Source organism: Dromiciops gliroides, chromosome 1 (genome assembly GCF_019393635.1).
Source record: "Dromiciops gliroides isolate mDroGli1 chromosome 1, mDroGli1.pri, whole genome shotgun sequence".
Taxonomy (NCBI): domain Eukaryota; kingdom Metazoa; phylum Chordata; class Mammalia; order Microbiotheria; family Microbiotheriidae; genus Dromiciops; species Dromiciops gliroides.
Genome location: NC_057861.1, coordinates 616,820,484 through 616,836,341, shown reverse-complemented (window position 1 = coordinate 616,836,341; position 15,858 = coordinate 616,820,484). Strand labels below are relative to the sequence as shown.

At 35.7% G+C, this 15,858-nt stretch overlaps 1 protein-coding gene across 1 annotated transcript; it reads right to left on the bottom strand.

The window, feature by feature from the left end:
* Positions 1-5,372: 5,372 nt before the first annotated feature.
* Positions 5,373-6,329, bottom strand: LOC122752729 (olfactory receptor 13C7-like). Its single transcript, XM_043999620.1, has one exon. The coding sequence runs from the start codon at positions 6,327-6,329 to the stop codon at positions 5,373-5,375; it is 957 nt and encodes a 318-aa protein (XP_043855555.1).
* Between the last annotated feature and the right edge of the window lie 9,529 nt (positions 6,330-15,858).

The following is a 15,858-nucleotide window of genomic DNA, read 5'->3' as shown; positions in this document are numbered from 1 at the left end:
GGAATAAATAAGAGCCACATGGAATGGGCAGACAAGGATGTGTTGCAATCTTCATCACTGGAGGGAATATCCACACTGATGAGATCACAGAATCAATGGTGTATTGCAATATTGCTAAAACAAGCACTTCTAAAACTGAATGGAAAAGCAGTGGTGATTGTATACAAAGAATTTTTCTCTGTTCTTAGCGGAAATACTTCTAATGTTTCACTGTTGCATATAATGTTCCCCCTTAATTTCAAATGAATACTTTATATCATGTTAAGAAAAAATTTTCATTATAAGTCTTTTCAGAGCTTTTATTATAAGAGAGATAATCAAAGGGGCAGCTAGGTGGCACAGTGGATAAAGCACCGGCCCTGGATTCAGGAGTACCTGAGTTCAAATCCGGCCTCAGACACTTGACACTTACTAACTGTGTGACCCTAGGTAAGTCACTTAAACCCCATTGCCCCACAAAAAAAAGAGAGGTAATCAAGAAACACCCCCCCAACCCTCATACCTCTCTACACCAGCACCATCAGATGGACTGGACCACAACCCTTAACTCTCTAAGTATGTACCTTGGATCCTTCTTGCAGACAGTCTCCTTGTTAAATGACTTCTGAAATAACAAGTTTCTGGTTCACTCCATGTGTCTCCAGTGCTTCCATAATATGGCACTGAGTTGAAGAGGAGTGGGGACTAAGCATCAAGATATACACACTCAGTAGACTTTTAAAGGAGTAGTGTATTTTTCTCAAAGCTATATTCTGAATCTTTGATATCACATAGCTATCACAGTTTTCTTAATATGGTTTATTTTACTGATTTCTAGGCAAGTAAGAATCCTATAAGTGGAGAATTTTAGCGGTTTCTGTTACCTTTGTAGGAACACTCAGATGCAGAGGAGACTCCAGGATTCACAAAGGGAAGCTTCATTATCAAGATTACCAGAAGCCTTGCTAACAAAATCATGACTCTATTTGTCTCTCCCAGAATACTAACCTTTAGAAGGGCAACTAGGGAAGCTCTGTGTGTGTCTGTGTGTATCTGTGTGTGTGTGTGTGTGTGTCCATGTCTGTGTCTGTGTATTTTTATCCACTGATTATTCTATGTGCTGTCCCAATACTTCATACCTCTCAAAGGCCTGGAACTCAGCCTCCTGATATTACAGGATTAGAGGATGATAAAGTCTTACTGTCTCAGCCTAGTTTAATATCATATGAGACTCTGCTTCATGAAGCTCAGAAGTGATTTGGAAACACAATACATAATAGTATTATTACCAGCATGGATCCCATTCCTCCACCTTCTCATCTCATTAAAGAGCTTGGCCTACATTTTTCACAATGATTGAGTTTGTCAAGATTAGTGTTAGCATTTTTAGATCATGTATTTCATCCTTGAAATCCTCACTAGGATTTTATACATCTAGAACTCCCAACCCCAACCGAGCTTGCTTTCATACTGAAATCATCAAGTGAAAGTTGGAACATACACTATAATTAATAGTAATAACACCTACCATTTATCTAGCACTTTAAAATTTGCCAAGTGCTTTACCACATCAAATTTTACCCTCACAAACCTCTTGGATAAGTGTAATTATTATCCCCATTTTATGAGGAAATGAAGGCAGAGAGAGAGGAGAAGTGATTTGCCCAGATTCACCAAGCTAGTAAATATGTAAGGCCAGATTGAATTCAGGTTTTCCTGTCTCCAGGTCTAACATTCCATCCATTGTGCCATTTAGCTTCCTTGAAGACTAGAATGTCCAACAGAGGCTTCCTAAAAAGGCCTTAGTCAATTAAGTAGGTAGGGAAGAATAAGGTGGAGATGTTTGATCCAGAGGAAGAAAGATAAAAAGCAAGATAAAAAGCAAGACAGAAAGAAAGGTTCCTGCCATGATTACCCTTAGGGGTGAAATGGTTCATGACCCAGTCACAGTGAAAAGGAGGAGAAATCTAAAGATAACTAATCACCGTCCAAATAATCTAAAAAGTCATTTAGAATTATGCTAATGAAGTGACTTAAATGTCAATGTCTTTGACCCAGAGACTCTACCCCAAGGAATTCAAAAACAGAAAGAGCCCATATACACCAACATATGTTCAGCTATATTTTTTTCAGTAGTGGAAAATTGGAACAAAGCACATGATGAATGGTTGGTGGCAGGGAGAGATGGTTAAACAAATTGTGGTACATGAATAAAATAGAATATGACCACACAATAGAAACCAATGAATAGAAAGAATTCAGAAAAATATAAAATATTTATATGAACTGATACAATATAAAGTAATCAAACCTTGGAAAAATTTACACCTGACTACAACAATGGAAATGGAAAGACAACAATAAAAATTAATGAAACTGCATGTTGTGCTATTATAATGGCAGATATAAACCCCAGAGAATAAATGAGAAAATGAATTACTCTTTTCTTTTTAGGGATGGGAGACTATGAGTAAAGAAGATTGCATATTCAGTCAGACTCAGGTCAATTGGTTGGCAAGTTTTACAGAACTGCTTTTTCCCCTATATTTTTTTATCATTTTACAAATTACTTCTCTCTGGGTTGGAAAAGAAATTATGTTTGGAAGTGAAAGTCAGTGAAAATCAAGAATATCAATAATAAAGCTGGAAAAATCATTATTATCCCCAATTATCCCCAATATGTGGTAGGAAGAAGAATAGATTTGGCATATGGATCTGGCTAGATTAGACATGACTAGAACTCAGGTGATATTTTGGTTTCCATAACTTGAGAAGAAAGGCATTCAGGCCACTGTAGACATCATGTTCAAGAAATCCTACTGCTAACTATTTAAGTCACCAACAACTACTTATTTGAAAACTTAAGGCATGTTTCTGTCCTTTGTCATGAGAGCAACTGAGTTTATAACTCCTGAGCATGATGGTATTTGACCACTATGTGGCCATGTGCAAGCTCCTGAGATGCCCACTCCAGAATCATAACATTTATGTGTAAAGGGCTGCTGGATCCTGGACAGCAGAGGGGATCAGCTCTACAATGCAAATCTCTCTTGCAATTAAATTGCCTTTTTTGTTTGTTTGTTTGATTTTTGGTGAGGCAATTGGGGTTAAGTGACTTGCCCAGGGTCACACAGCTTGTAAGTGTCAAGAGTCCAAGGCCGGATTTGAACTCAGGTCCTCCTGAATCCAGGGCCAGTGCACTATCCACTGCGCCACCTAGCTACCCCTAAATTGCCTTTTTAATGAAGATAATGTCATCAATTATTTCCCATGTGAAATCCTGGCTATTCTCAAATGGGCCCATGTACATATCTTACCCAATGTGATTAGCCGCCCTCACTTGTGTATCTGTCCTTCCTCCATTCCCTACCTGAAAAGCCAACACTTGTTTTAAAAAAGAAAAGAAAGTAGGTTAACAAAAAGAACCAATAAATCAATTGTATTTGATATTATGTAACATACTCTACACTCAGAATAACTTCAAAAAGAGGACAATGAATTTTCTCAAGTCTTCACCTAACCAAGCTTGGTCATCATAATTACAATATTCCATTTCTTTTTTCCTTTCCATTGCACTTTTGTAATCATTATTTATGGAGTTTTCCTGGTCCTACTTACTTCACTCTGTATCAGTTTATATGTCTTGCCCTTCTTGCCTGAATTCATCACACTTGTAGGTTCTGATGGCATAAGACTATCCCATTATATTCAGATCCCACTATTTGTTTAGTTATTCCTTGAAGTCTGGGCAACTAAACCCATTCTCTTTTAACTTATTTTTTTAACTTATTTTAAATTATGTAATCTTTCAGGCTTAAATTATATTTAAAAATTACTTTTAAAGAACTATTCTTTTAACAAATTATTTCTTTAGGCACTACAGTTTTAAAATGTCTACTCAAATAATATTAATAAATATCTAATTAAAACACAAGTAGTTTTCATAATTTTATCATGAATTTGATCTTCAATCTTTAATTATAAAGGAATCATACATTTCTGTCACCTGACAATTAGTTTTCATAGTATTTAACATTCAAGTGCCATTAAAATAAATTATATAAAAGACAACCATTTTACTGGGATTTTATTTTAAGGTATACAATATTAAAAATTATATTCTATATCTACAAGGGTCAAAGAGAGAAAAGATTTATGTAGAATTTAATTCTAATTAATACATTAAAAAACCTACTATATACTAGGTAATAAGATACAATCCTTGGGGCAGCTAGGTGGGACAGTGGATAAAGCACTGGCCCTGGATTCAGGAATACCTGGGTTCAAATCTAGCCTCAGACACTTGACACTTATTAGCTGTGTGACCCTGGGCAAATCACTTAACCCTCATTGCCCTGCAAAAAAAAAAAAAAAGATACAATTCTATCTCTTTCAGAGTTCAACTTTCTTTGCCCTCTTTTCTTTCCAAGTGTTCTTGCTGAGAGCTCTCAGACCCATGTACCTCCCTGTTATTTAAGTTAAGTGGGGGGTTTGTAATTTTATATAGGCTTTTATATTGGTCAGATTGGAATAATTAAGGTAAGCAACATGAATAAAATTGAAAAATAATGAAAGAAAAAGACAACTGAAGATGAATTTTTTTTCTTCAGGGTCAAATAATAGAACAATACAGCTCTTTCCATCACTATCCATACTTTGTATACCATAGAAATATGTAACTTCATTAGAAAGTACTTCTTTTTTGTATTCTAAAAAATCTAGGTAAAATATATTTATCGTAGGCCACTATTCTAGTAACCCTATCAAAAACATAAGTGACTTGTATAAACTATTCTTTTTTTAATGATAAACATTTTTATTTAAAGTTTTGAATTCCAAATTCTATCCCTCCTTCCCCTCCTTTCTTGAGACAATAAGTAATCAGATATAGGTAGCAAATTATGTAAAATATTACCATATTTGTCTTTTCGTATAAGAAAACTTGAATAAAAGAAAAAATGAAAGAAAGTAAAAAATAGCATGCTTCAGTCTGTGTTCAATCAATATCAGTTCTTCCTTTGGAGATGAATAGTATGCTTCATCATTAGTCCTTTGAGATTGTCTTGGATCATTGTATTGCTGAGAATAATTGTCATTCACAGTTCTTCATCAAATGATATTGCTGTCACTGCAAACAATGTTCTCCTGGTTCTGCTCACTTCACTATACATCAGTTCATATAAGTTGAGAAAGTACTACATGGGCTAGCTCTAGAGATTGAGTTTGTTGCCTAGAATAGCAGTTGTTAATGAGTGGTAAACCAAACAGGTTCTTTGTTTTGTTGTACAAAACCTTGCTGTTTAAAAGGATTTTTTCTGTTATAAATATTTCTCAAGTTCATCTTTGCATGAATGTTTTTTCTTTCCAGAGGATCAGATATAAGTTGTCTGAATTCACCCAGTAAAGAGCTTTTGACTCAGCAAATTCTTCACTGCTGTCTTCACATTTTTGTTCCTCAGGCTATAGATCAAGGGATTGAGCATGGGAGTCACCACACCATAAAACAAGGAGATTAACTTGTCTGTAATATTCTCTTTGCTTACTCCAAGAGAGTCCTTAGATTTGGGTTTCACATACATAAAGAAAATTGTTCCATAGAAGACAATCACCACAGTCAGGTGGGCTGAACAGGTGGAAAAGGCTTTGCGTCTCCCCTCTGCTGAAGGGATCCTCAGGATGGTGGAAAGGATAAAAACATAAGAAGTAAAAATGAACAGCACTGGTAAAACTAGAAAAATTACATCAGCAACTGTCATGCTAATCACATTAGGTAAGATATCTGCACAGGCCAATTTGAGGACAGTCAGGATTTCACATGTGAAATGATTGATGACATTATCTCCACAAAAGGGCAATCTCATTGCAAGAGAGGTTTGCACTGTAGAGGTGATGCCCCCTGCTATCCATGACCCAGCAGCCATTGACACATATGTACCCTTGTTCATGATAACAGGGTATCTTAGGGGTTTGCAGATTGCCACATAGCGGTCAAATGCCATCATGCTCAGGAGTACACATTCAGTTGCTCCCATAGCAAACGATAGAAACATTTGTACTGCACAGCCAGAAAAGGAAACAATTTTCCTTGGGGTGAGGAAGCTGTCTAGAATTAGGGGCACAGAGGAGGTTGTGTAGCAAATGTCCAGGAAGGAGAGATTTCTAAGGAAGAAGTACATGGGTGTATGCAGGTGGGAATCATAGATAGTTACTATGATGAGGATACCATTGCCCAGAAGGATTACCAGGTACATCCACAAGACCAGTACAAAGAAAATTATCTCCATATTTGGGTGGCCAGACAGGCCCAGCAGGACAAATACTGTTGCAGCGGTTTGATTAGCCCTTTCCATTTTTTTAAAGTTCTCTTTTGCTTTCAATCATCCTGAAGGAAACAGAGCAAAAGAGATTTTGTTATATCAGTGCCATTAAGAATTATTCATTCCCACAGATTGGGGGAGGGGGCAGTAAAAGGCAAAACACTTTTGAGAAAGGATAGGATGAAAGTAGAAAATAGAGTATATATCAAGGGGAGTGAATAGGATGGAGGGTAATACAGTTAGCAATAGTAACTATGAAAGAAATGATGAGCAAGATGCCATCAGAAGGACATAAGAAAAATGCAAACCATCAACAGAGGAAGAACTGATGGTATCTGAATACAGATTGAAGTATAATTGTATTTGTTAGTTCCTCTTTCTAAAGTTATTTTGTCTATTTTCTTTCACAACCTGACTAATGTGAAGATGTTTTGCATGACTACATATGTATGACTTATATTGAGTTGCTTGATTTCTTGGGGATGGTTGAGGAGGGAGGAGGAAGAAAATTTAGAACATAAAGTTTTTTTTAAAAATCAGTGTGGAAAAAATTTGGGGTTTTTTCTTTACATGTAACTTGGGGAAAATTCTAAATAAATCAAATAATGAAGGAAAAAAGAATTACGAATTCCCATTATTATATCTCCATTGTATAACTGTAAACCTACTATTGAATACCACAATATATTTCAACATCTAACACCAGGACTCATTTTCCAATGCATAAATTGGAAGAAACTATTTTCAAAGAAATATTGATCATATATGTATAGCCCATATTAGATTGTTTACCACCTTGGGGAGGGGGGAGGGAAGGGAGGGAAGGAAAAATAGAGATTGGAACAGAAAAATCTAAATAAAAATGTTTAATCTGGAAAAAAAAATTTTTTTAAAGGTGGGAGAGGGGTGTGCTGGGAAGGCTTCAGGAGGTATATATGTATTTATATATACATACATAAATATATATGTCACACATATATGAGTTATTTAGGTATTATTTTTTTTTACTGAGGCAATTAGGGTTAAGTGACTTGCCCAGGGTCACACAGCTAGTAAGTGTTAAGTGTCTGAGGCCAGATTTGAACTCAGGTACTCCTGACTCCAGGGCCAGTGCTCTATCCACTGCACCACCTAGCTGCCCCTAACTATTTTTTATATAATAATTATATTTAAACAAATTTGTCATATATATTATTTACATAATATGTATACATTATTTATAAAACAGTTATTTAAAGATTCAAAATACTAAGTTATATATATTCAGATATATCTAGGTATATCTAAATGTATTAATGTAGAAAATTTACATTATATATGTGTGTAGGCATATATTTATGTTTGATATATGTATAAAATATAAGTATATATCACAAATAAAAATAAAATTTTTAAAATAAATAAATGGAACAAAAAGTAGTATTGAAAACTATAACTATATGGAAGCAAGAAGGAGGCAAGATGATATAGTGTTAGGGAACAGTGTGGTGAGCTTCCATCTACAAACTCCTCCAAACATGTTTAGAAAATGTATCTGACCAAATCTTGATAAAGAAATCCAGAAAAAGTCAAAATGAGTCCTTTGTTCAGCCCAGATTGGCATAAAGAGAAAGACAAGGAGGACTGTGGAAATTAGGGACAAAGTTAGGACAGGAGTGCATCATAGAAGCATACCAGTAACTTAGAAGAATCCATTGATCACCTTCGAAAAGAAACTCTATGATGAAATAATGTGGAGGAAGCTATGTGCCAAGGCAAGAAGAATTCAGAGATACATACTGAGATAGCCCTAGATCTATACACAAAACTTTGCTTAAGCACAAATTCCCTGGAAATTAAAATAGACTAAATAGGAGCTAATGACCTCATGAGGCAACAGGAAATATTAAAACAAGCTAAAAGACCAAAAATAGAGGAAAATGGAAGGTATCCCATAGCAAAAACAACAGACCTAGAAAACAGGTCAAGGATCAAAAATTATGAATCAATGGACTAGTGGTATATGAACGTAAATGGAATACTATTGTGCTGTAAGAAACGATGAGCAAGAGGAGTTCAGAGAAACTTGGAGAGTCTTGCATGGGCTAATGATGAGTGAGATGAACAGAACCAAGAGAACATTGTGCACAGTATCATCAACATTGTGTGTTGATCAACTGTGATAGACTAGATTCTTCTCACCAATCCAATGGTACAAGAAAGTTCCAAAGGACTCATGATGAAAAAGGCTCTCCAAATCCAGAAAAAACAAAAAGAAAAGAAACTGCGGAATATGGACGCTGATTGGACCATACTATCTCTTTTGGTTTTGGTGCTGTTGTTTTTCTTTTTTGAGGTTTTTCCTTCTTGCTCTGATTCTTCTTGTATAACATGACTAATGCAGAAATATGTTTAATGTTATATATCAGATTACCTGCTGTCGAGGGGAGGGAGGGAGAAAAAAAATTTGAAATTGGAAATCTTATCTAAACAAAGGTGAAAACTTTAATTAATTATTTTTTTAAAAAAAGAATCAATGGACTATCTTTTTCCCCCCTTGGCCTTTTAGAATGAGATTTTGGGGGGGGGGGGAGAATGAGGGTTAAGTGACTTGCCCAGGGTCACACAGCTAGTAAGTGTCAAGTGTCTGAGGCCAGATTTGAACTCAGGTCCTCCTGAATCCAGGGCCAGTGCTCTATCCATTGCACCACCTAGCTGCCCCTCATGTAGTTGTATATAAAACAGAGATTATAAAATGAGCCCAGAGTTCTTGTGAGGCTCCAATGAGTTAATGGTTGTACAAAGATTTTACATGTAATAAAGTGCCATGTATGTAGAAAGGATGATGACCTCTGCCTTTAGTTTATATCTTGGCTAAAGGGCTGTTTTGATAAAAAGCCCTTACAAGTAAGATTTGTTGTCATTAACAATAACTCTCATTTATAAAGAGTTTTAGAGTTTGCAGAGTGCTTTGCATATATTGATCTATTTCATCCTCACAACTTTCTAAAATAAGGGTTATTATCCCCATTTTACAAATTTGAAAACTGAGGCACATGGAGATTAAGTGATTTGCCCAGGGTCCCATAGATGATATCTAAGGTAGAATTTAAGCTTAGGTCTTCCTGCCCCCCCCAGTCCCACTAGCTACCATGTCATATTCTGTTCAAAACAGAGGCATTTTTATATATTAAGCTGTTTTTTAAAAGAATAACATGAATCAACACTAATATTGTTCCCAAAAAAAAGTCATATCTTTAGGAAAAATTGTGGTTACTTCACTTCTTTCATACAACTCTGGTCAATTTAAATAAGTAACAATAGTGACCCAAAAATATTTAAGGTACATCCTTAAATATTTAATAGAAAGTGACTTGACACCAGCAATATTCTGACCCAAACAACTCAAACTACATATGATCTACCCCGAGCACATAAGTTCAGAAATGTTTATTTCCAAAGACAGAAGGTTCTACATAACAGTGAGCATTTATTTACCTCTAAGTCTGGGAAATAATCTTCTTGAGTCAGGAGCAGAATATTACTTGACTTCCAGCTGACATGATATTCTGAATCAGAAACTTGCCTCCCACAAGCATACAAGGCAGTGATCAGGATAATGTGGGTGATTTTTGTGTGGTTCTTTTAATTGTTACACTAAAAATAGTATCAAAAATAAAGAAAAAAACCAATAACTGTCTAAAAAGTTCAAAATGCAGTGGTAGAGAAAAATGTCTGAAATTTTCACATTCTTGTGGTCATCAGTTCCTTCCATTCACTATAAGTCAAAGGAATAAAGAAATAAAGACATGAAAGAGTCTGAGTATCAGCCTATACCAGAGCTTTAAGGAATACTGATCCCTCACTTTTAACACTGAGATAATCCACAGGAAAAATAAGACTGTAAAGTTCTGTTCTTTTCAGTATTTCCCTACATTCCAGGTTCTAGATTCATTCTCTAATGTATCAGGTGGTATAGTCACAAAGCAATTTAAAATCCCTTGTTGATTTAAGGAGAGGTTTTAATCCCAGAAGCAATTTAAAGTTTTTGGAAAGTGAAATATGGTATGAGGTTTTTGAAAGTTTCTGATACTTCAGGGACAATATCCCATAGACCCAATTAGAATGAAATTTTGTTATTGCATTCTAATTGAAGTACAACTCACACAAAAAGAAAATAATAATCTGTTGATATTAGAAAGTAGAGGGCAGAGGAGAGGCTGTGACTCTAGATAAACAAGCTCTAGATAAACCTGTCCACTCACTCCCAAATAGTGCCATAAAAAAGAAAGTAGAAGTGTTAGGCATTGACATTAGGTTCAGAGACAGAAGTAGCATGGTATTGACTTTAAGCATGCTTCCACTTGTGATCAACATAGAAAGGGGAAAGAGGAATAGAATTATCAGTGAAGACTGCATGTATGGACTTCTACTCTCTCTCTAGCCCTCCCTATTTTCCTGTATCATCTCTTTCCTAGGTGTTCCCTAAAACTCTCCCCTTTGGTAGGGAAGATCAGCATAGTATAGTCAGAAAAATGAGTAGATTTGGAACAAGAGGAGTCAGATGAGCATGGATCCCATCCTTTTGGAATTGCTGTGTAATTATGGGCAAGTTGCTGAATCTCTCTGGGCCTCAGTTTCCTCATCTGTGAGTAGTAGGAGGAAAACTAGATAACCTCCAAGAACTGTTTAAGCTCTAGTTCTAGCACTGTCTGATCATAAAATAAATTCACTTGATTCCTAGATAGTTTGTTCTCATTTTCTCTCCATTTCGTGGTGCTCACTGAAACCTAGATTTCTCCTGATGATACCACATTTCATAGTACAATCGCCAAGCCTAGTTCACATCCTCTGACACACAGGGCAAAGAGGACTTGGAATGCCCCAGTGCCACTTGCAGACTGTCCATATAGCACCACTACTCAGATATCCAGACCCCTTTAAGGTTCTCTCCATTTTGTCCATGTTCTTTTTGTTGTCATCTGTTCAAATCCAGGGCACTTTCTATCCTCCTTAATAAGAATGAAGTACGGTTCACAGAACCTTTTATACCCCCAACCATGTCTTCCCAACTCTTCAATGTCTCCAACTTCCAAACTGTCTCCAATCTATCTCAACCAAGCTCAGGAGTTTTCATATCATAGACCACTCCATACACCTCAAACCCATCCAGCTGAATTTGCCCCAGTTACTTCTTATTTTGGTTTTGATTAGAACTGCTTATCAACCAAGCTACTTAATTCATGGTAGGTCACTAAGATTTGATCTTCATCTATCAATAAATAGGGGTGACACATACAAAGGTAAATAATGAGACAGTGTAATGTGGTAGGAAGACTACAGGACTTGAATTCAAGAGATCTGTGTTTAAGCTGTGGCTCTGTTACTCATTAGCTATGTGGCCATGAGCCAAATCATTGACTTTTCTCATCCATATGATGGAAATAATACTGGAAGTAACTATTGTGGGGCTGCTGTGGTGATCAAATAAGAAAATGGATGTGAAATCACTTTGGAACTATACTATATATGTGTGTGTGTGTGTAAGTTATTCTTATTTATTGAAATAAACCCCAGTGGCCTCTCTTCTCTTGAATTTCTATACCATTCATCTATCCCTCATACTACAACACTTTCATCTCAACTCTCTGAGCCTCAATTATTCTATTTATAAAACTGTAACTCTTTTACCACCTAACTCACAGGATTGTAGAGTGGAATGCCTTAGTGGACTATATAAAAGTATTATTATGACTATTATCAGTATCAGTACTATTATCATGTTGGTTGTTTTTATAGAAATATTCATTTTTTGTCTCTTCAACTAGACAATAAACTTGAGGGCAAGGACTATTTTTTCTATTTATTTGTATCTACAGTAGCCAGCACATTATTATATATACAATAGATTTGCTATACATGGGCTTATATAAGAGATTCACTTAAAAGAAAAGTTTTAATTCCTAACAAGAATAGTTCTAGTGTATTGGTGGTAAGTCTAAAGCCAGTACTCTTTTAGGTCAGGCTCAATGTTGGGACAAAATAAAATACTCAAGAGAAGCATAAAAATGTAAACATTTTGGGAATGACTTGGATTCTTATGAATTTGATTTAGTTCCCTATATATTTTAGGAAACTAAATCAAATTTATAAGAATCCAAGTCATTCCCCAATTGAGAAATGGTCAAAGGATATGAACAGGCAGTTTTCTGATGAAGAAATCAAACCTATCTATTCCCATATGAAAAAAAAAATGCTCTAAATCACTATTGATTAGAGAGATGCAAATTAAAACAACTCTGAGGTACCTGTCAGATTGGCTAATATGACAAAACAGGAAAATAATAAATGTTGGAGAAGCTGTGGAAAAATTGGAACACTAAGACATTGTTGGTGGAGCTGTGAACTGATCCAACCATTCTGGAGAGCAGTTTGGAATTATGCCCAAAGGGCTATAAAGCTGTACATACCCTTTCACCCAGCAATACAACTGTTGGGTCTTCTTCCCAAGGAGATCATAGAAAAGGGAAAAGGACCCACATGTTCAAAAATATTTATAGCTGCTCTTTTTGTGGTGGCAAAAAATTGGAAATTGAGGGGTTGCCCATCAGTTGGGGAAAGGCTGAACAAGTTGTGGTATATGAATGTAATGGAATTCTATTGTGCTGTGAAAAATGATGAGCAGGAGAAGTTCAGGGAAACCTGGAAGTACTTGCATGGGCTGATGATGAGTGAGATGAGCAGAACCAGAAGAACATTCATTGTACACAGTATCATCAACATTGTGTGTTGACCTACTGTGATGGACTATATTCTTCTCACCAATGCAATGGTACAGGAGGGTTCCAGGGGACTCATGATGGAAGGGGCTCTCCAAATCCAGAAAAAAAAAACTGTGGAATATAGATGCTGATTGAACCATGCTATTTCTTTTCTTTTTGGTGCTGTTGTTTTTCTATTTTGAGGTTTTTCCTTATTGCTCTGATTCTTCTCTTATGGCATGACCGATGCAGAAATATATTTAATGTTGTTATGTATGTGTATATATATATATATATATATATATATATGTGTGTGTGTGTGTATAACATATATATATATATAACATATATTGACATATATTGGATTACTTGCTGTCTGGGGAAGAGGGGGAGGGAGGGGAGGGAAGGAGAAAAATTGGAAATTGGAAATCTTATGTAAACAAATGCTAAAAGCTATCTCTACATGTAACTGGAAAATAATAAAATACTTTTATTTAAAAAAAAGAAAAAATGTAAACATTGAAGAAAAATCATAAGGGACTCAATAAGCTTAAACTGCTTACATTCCTATTCACAACAATGACATATGTAACTCCTAATGACTTTTATCATTACTAGGGCAGTTAGAATGATTCTGTATAGACAGAGGGCACTGGAGTAAGTCGATTATGTTGGGATGATAAAAAAATGTATGTGAAAGAAATAGGGGTGCCCTGGCCTGGGAGAAGGGAAAGGAAGAATGGGGAAAATTATCTTACATAAAAGAGGTGTGCAAGAAAGAACTTTTACAGTGAAGGGGGAAATGGTGGAGGTAGGCATTTTTGAAAACAATAATAATAAAATTGTATTTATTTTATTTTTAATTTGTGAAATAAAACAAGCATTTCCATAATAGTAGAATAAAGAAGATGATTGCACATGAAACTGCAAATCTATTATTTACAACTTTCTATTCTTTTTAAATATAAAATAATCATGTAACTTTTTTCCTTTTTTTTCTTCTCTCCCCCTGCCCTAGAGATGGCTACCATTAGACACAAATATATGTGTGTATATTTATACGCACATATATATACACATACACATACACACATATATACATAAAATCATTCTATACATATTTCTATTTATCTGTTCTTTCTCTGATTTTTTTACTTAATCCCGGTGGTAATAGAAATACACTGGAGTTTATTGATTAGGGGGTGACACAGTCACACTTGCACTTTAGGAAGATCATTTTGATAGCTGAGTGGAAGATGGATGAGAGTGAGGAGAGACTTGAGGAAGGGAGACCAACTAGAAATTATCATTCACTCTCTTTTTCATAACCACTCAAGATGGAGAAATCACTACAACCTGAGACTTTTACTTTCAGATTACTCTATTTAGCAAGTTTTTCTCTTCATTGGTCTGATGGCAATATTAATATATCAATTAATATAATTATATGACACTTTTATTATATGATGTATAATTATATGATGTAATTATTGATATATCAAAAAGAGCTTTTCTATCTATAATAATCTTTCCTGCCTAATAAGGTATTTTTCAGTTACTTTCAGTGATTTTTCAGTTACTTTCCCCCATTAAATTCCATCTTTATTACATCTAAATTTTTTTTTTGATGAGGCAATTGGGGTTAAAAGTGATTTGCCCAGGGTCACACAGCCAGCAAGTGTCAAGTGTCTGAGATTCAATTTGAACTCAGGTCCTCCTAACTCCAGGGCCAGTGCTACATCCACTGCACAACCCAGCTGCCCCACATCCAAATTTTTATAAGATTTTTTCAGTATGGATTCTAGAGACAGGCATTGCATGCACTTTTAATAATTTAAAATAAGGGGGGGGGGCAGCTAGATGGCGCAGTGGATAGAGCTCCGGCCCTGGATTCAGGAGTACCTGAGTTCAAATCTGACCTCAGACACTTACCACTTACTAGCTGTGTGACCCTGGGCAAGTCACTGGGCCCCAATTGCCTCACCAAAAAAAAAAAAAACAATAAGAGGGGGTAGCAAGGTGGCGCAGTGGATAAAGCACTGCCCCTGGATTCAAGAGGACGTGAGTTCAAATCCACCCTCAGACACTTGACACTTGACACTTACTAGCTGTGTGACCCTGGGCAAGTCACTTAACCCTCATTGCCCCCCTAAAAAAATGTAAATAACAAACACAAAGTTTATCACAACGGACAATACTGGCTACAAGGGCAAAAAAATAAACCAAGCTTTTTCTTACCCTTAAAATATTTTCAACTCTTCCACGGGTAAGTTAGTGTAGCTTTTCCTTTGGCCAATAAAGCATCTGTTTATCCTCCTGCCCTTTAATAACCTTTCTGCATTCTCTTTTCTCTGAGGGTTTTCATTGTTGGCAGCTTGCTCAAGTGGAAATAGGAATTAATCTGGTATTAGTTTTATACCTATTTGAAAGTCATACAAATCTATAAACTCCTCTGCCTCTCAGAAAAGAAATTCAACAAGTGCAGTATAAAAGAGCAGTGACAAATAGAATAACATATAGCCACTGTAGATCATTCAACAAGACGTTTTAACAAAAGATGCTCATTATCCAAATCTCTTTTGTGTCAATATGGTGATCAAGGAACAATTTAAATAAGAAGGAAATTCCTGTAGCTTTTTCTACTTGTTAGGGAGAGCAGAAGCTACAACTGGCATAGGGTAAATCCTTTAAAAAATACTTATTGAACTGACTTCACTTCCACTGGTTGGTAGCATGCCTAGAGAGTATGGCAATAAGTTAGTTTCTGTGAATCCCACTAGTCCTTTGGATTTTGTCTTTTTAAGATTAAGAGAACAAGTCCC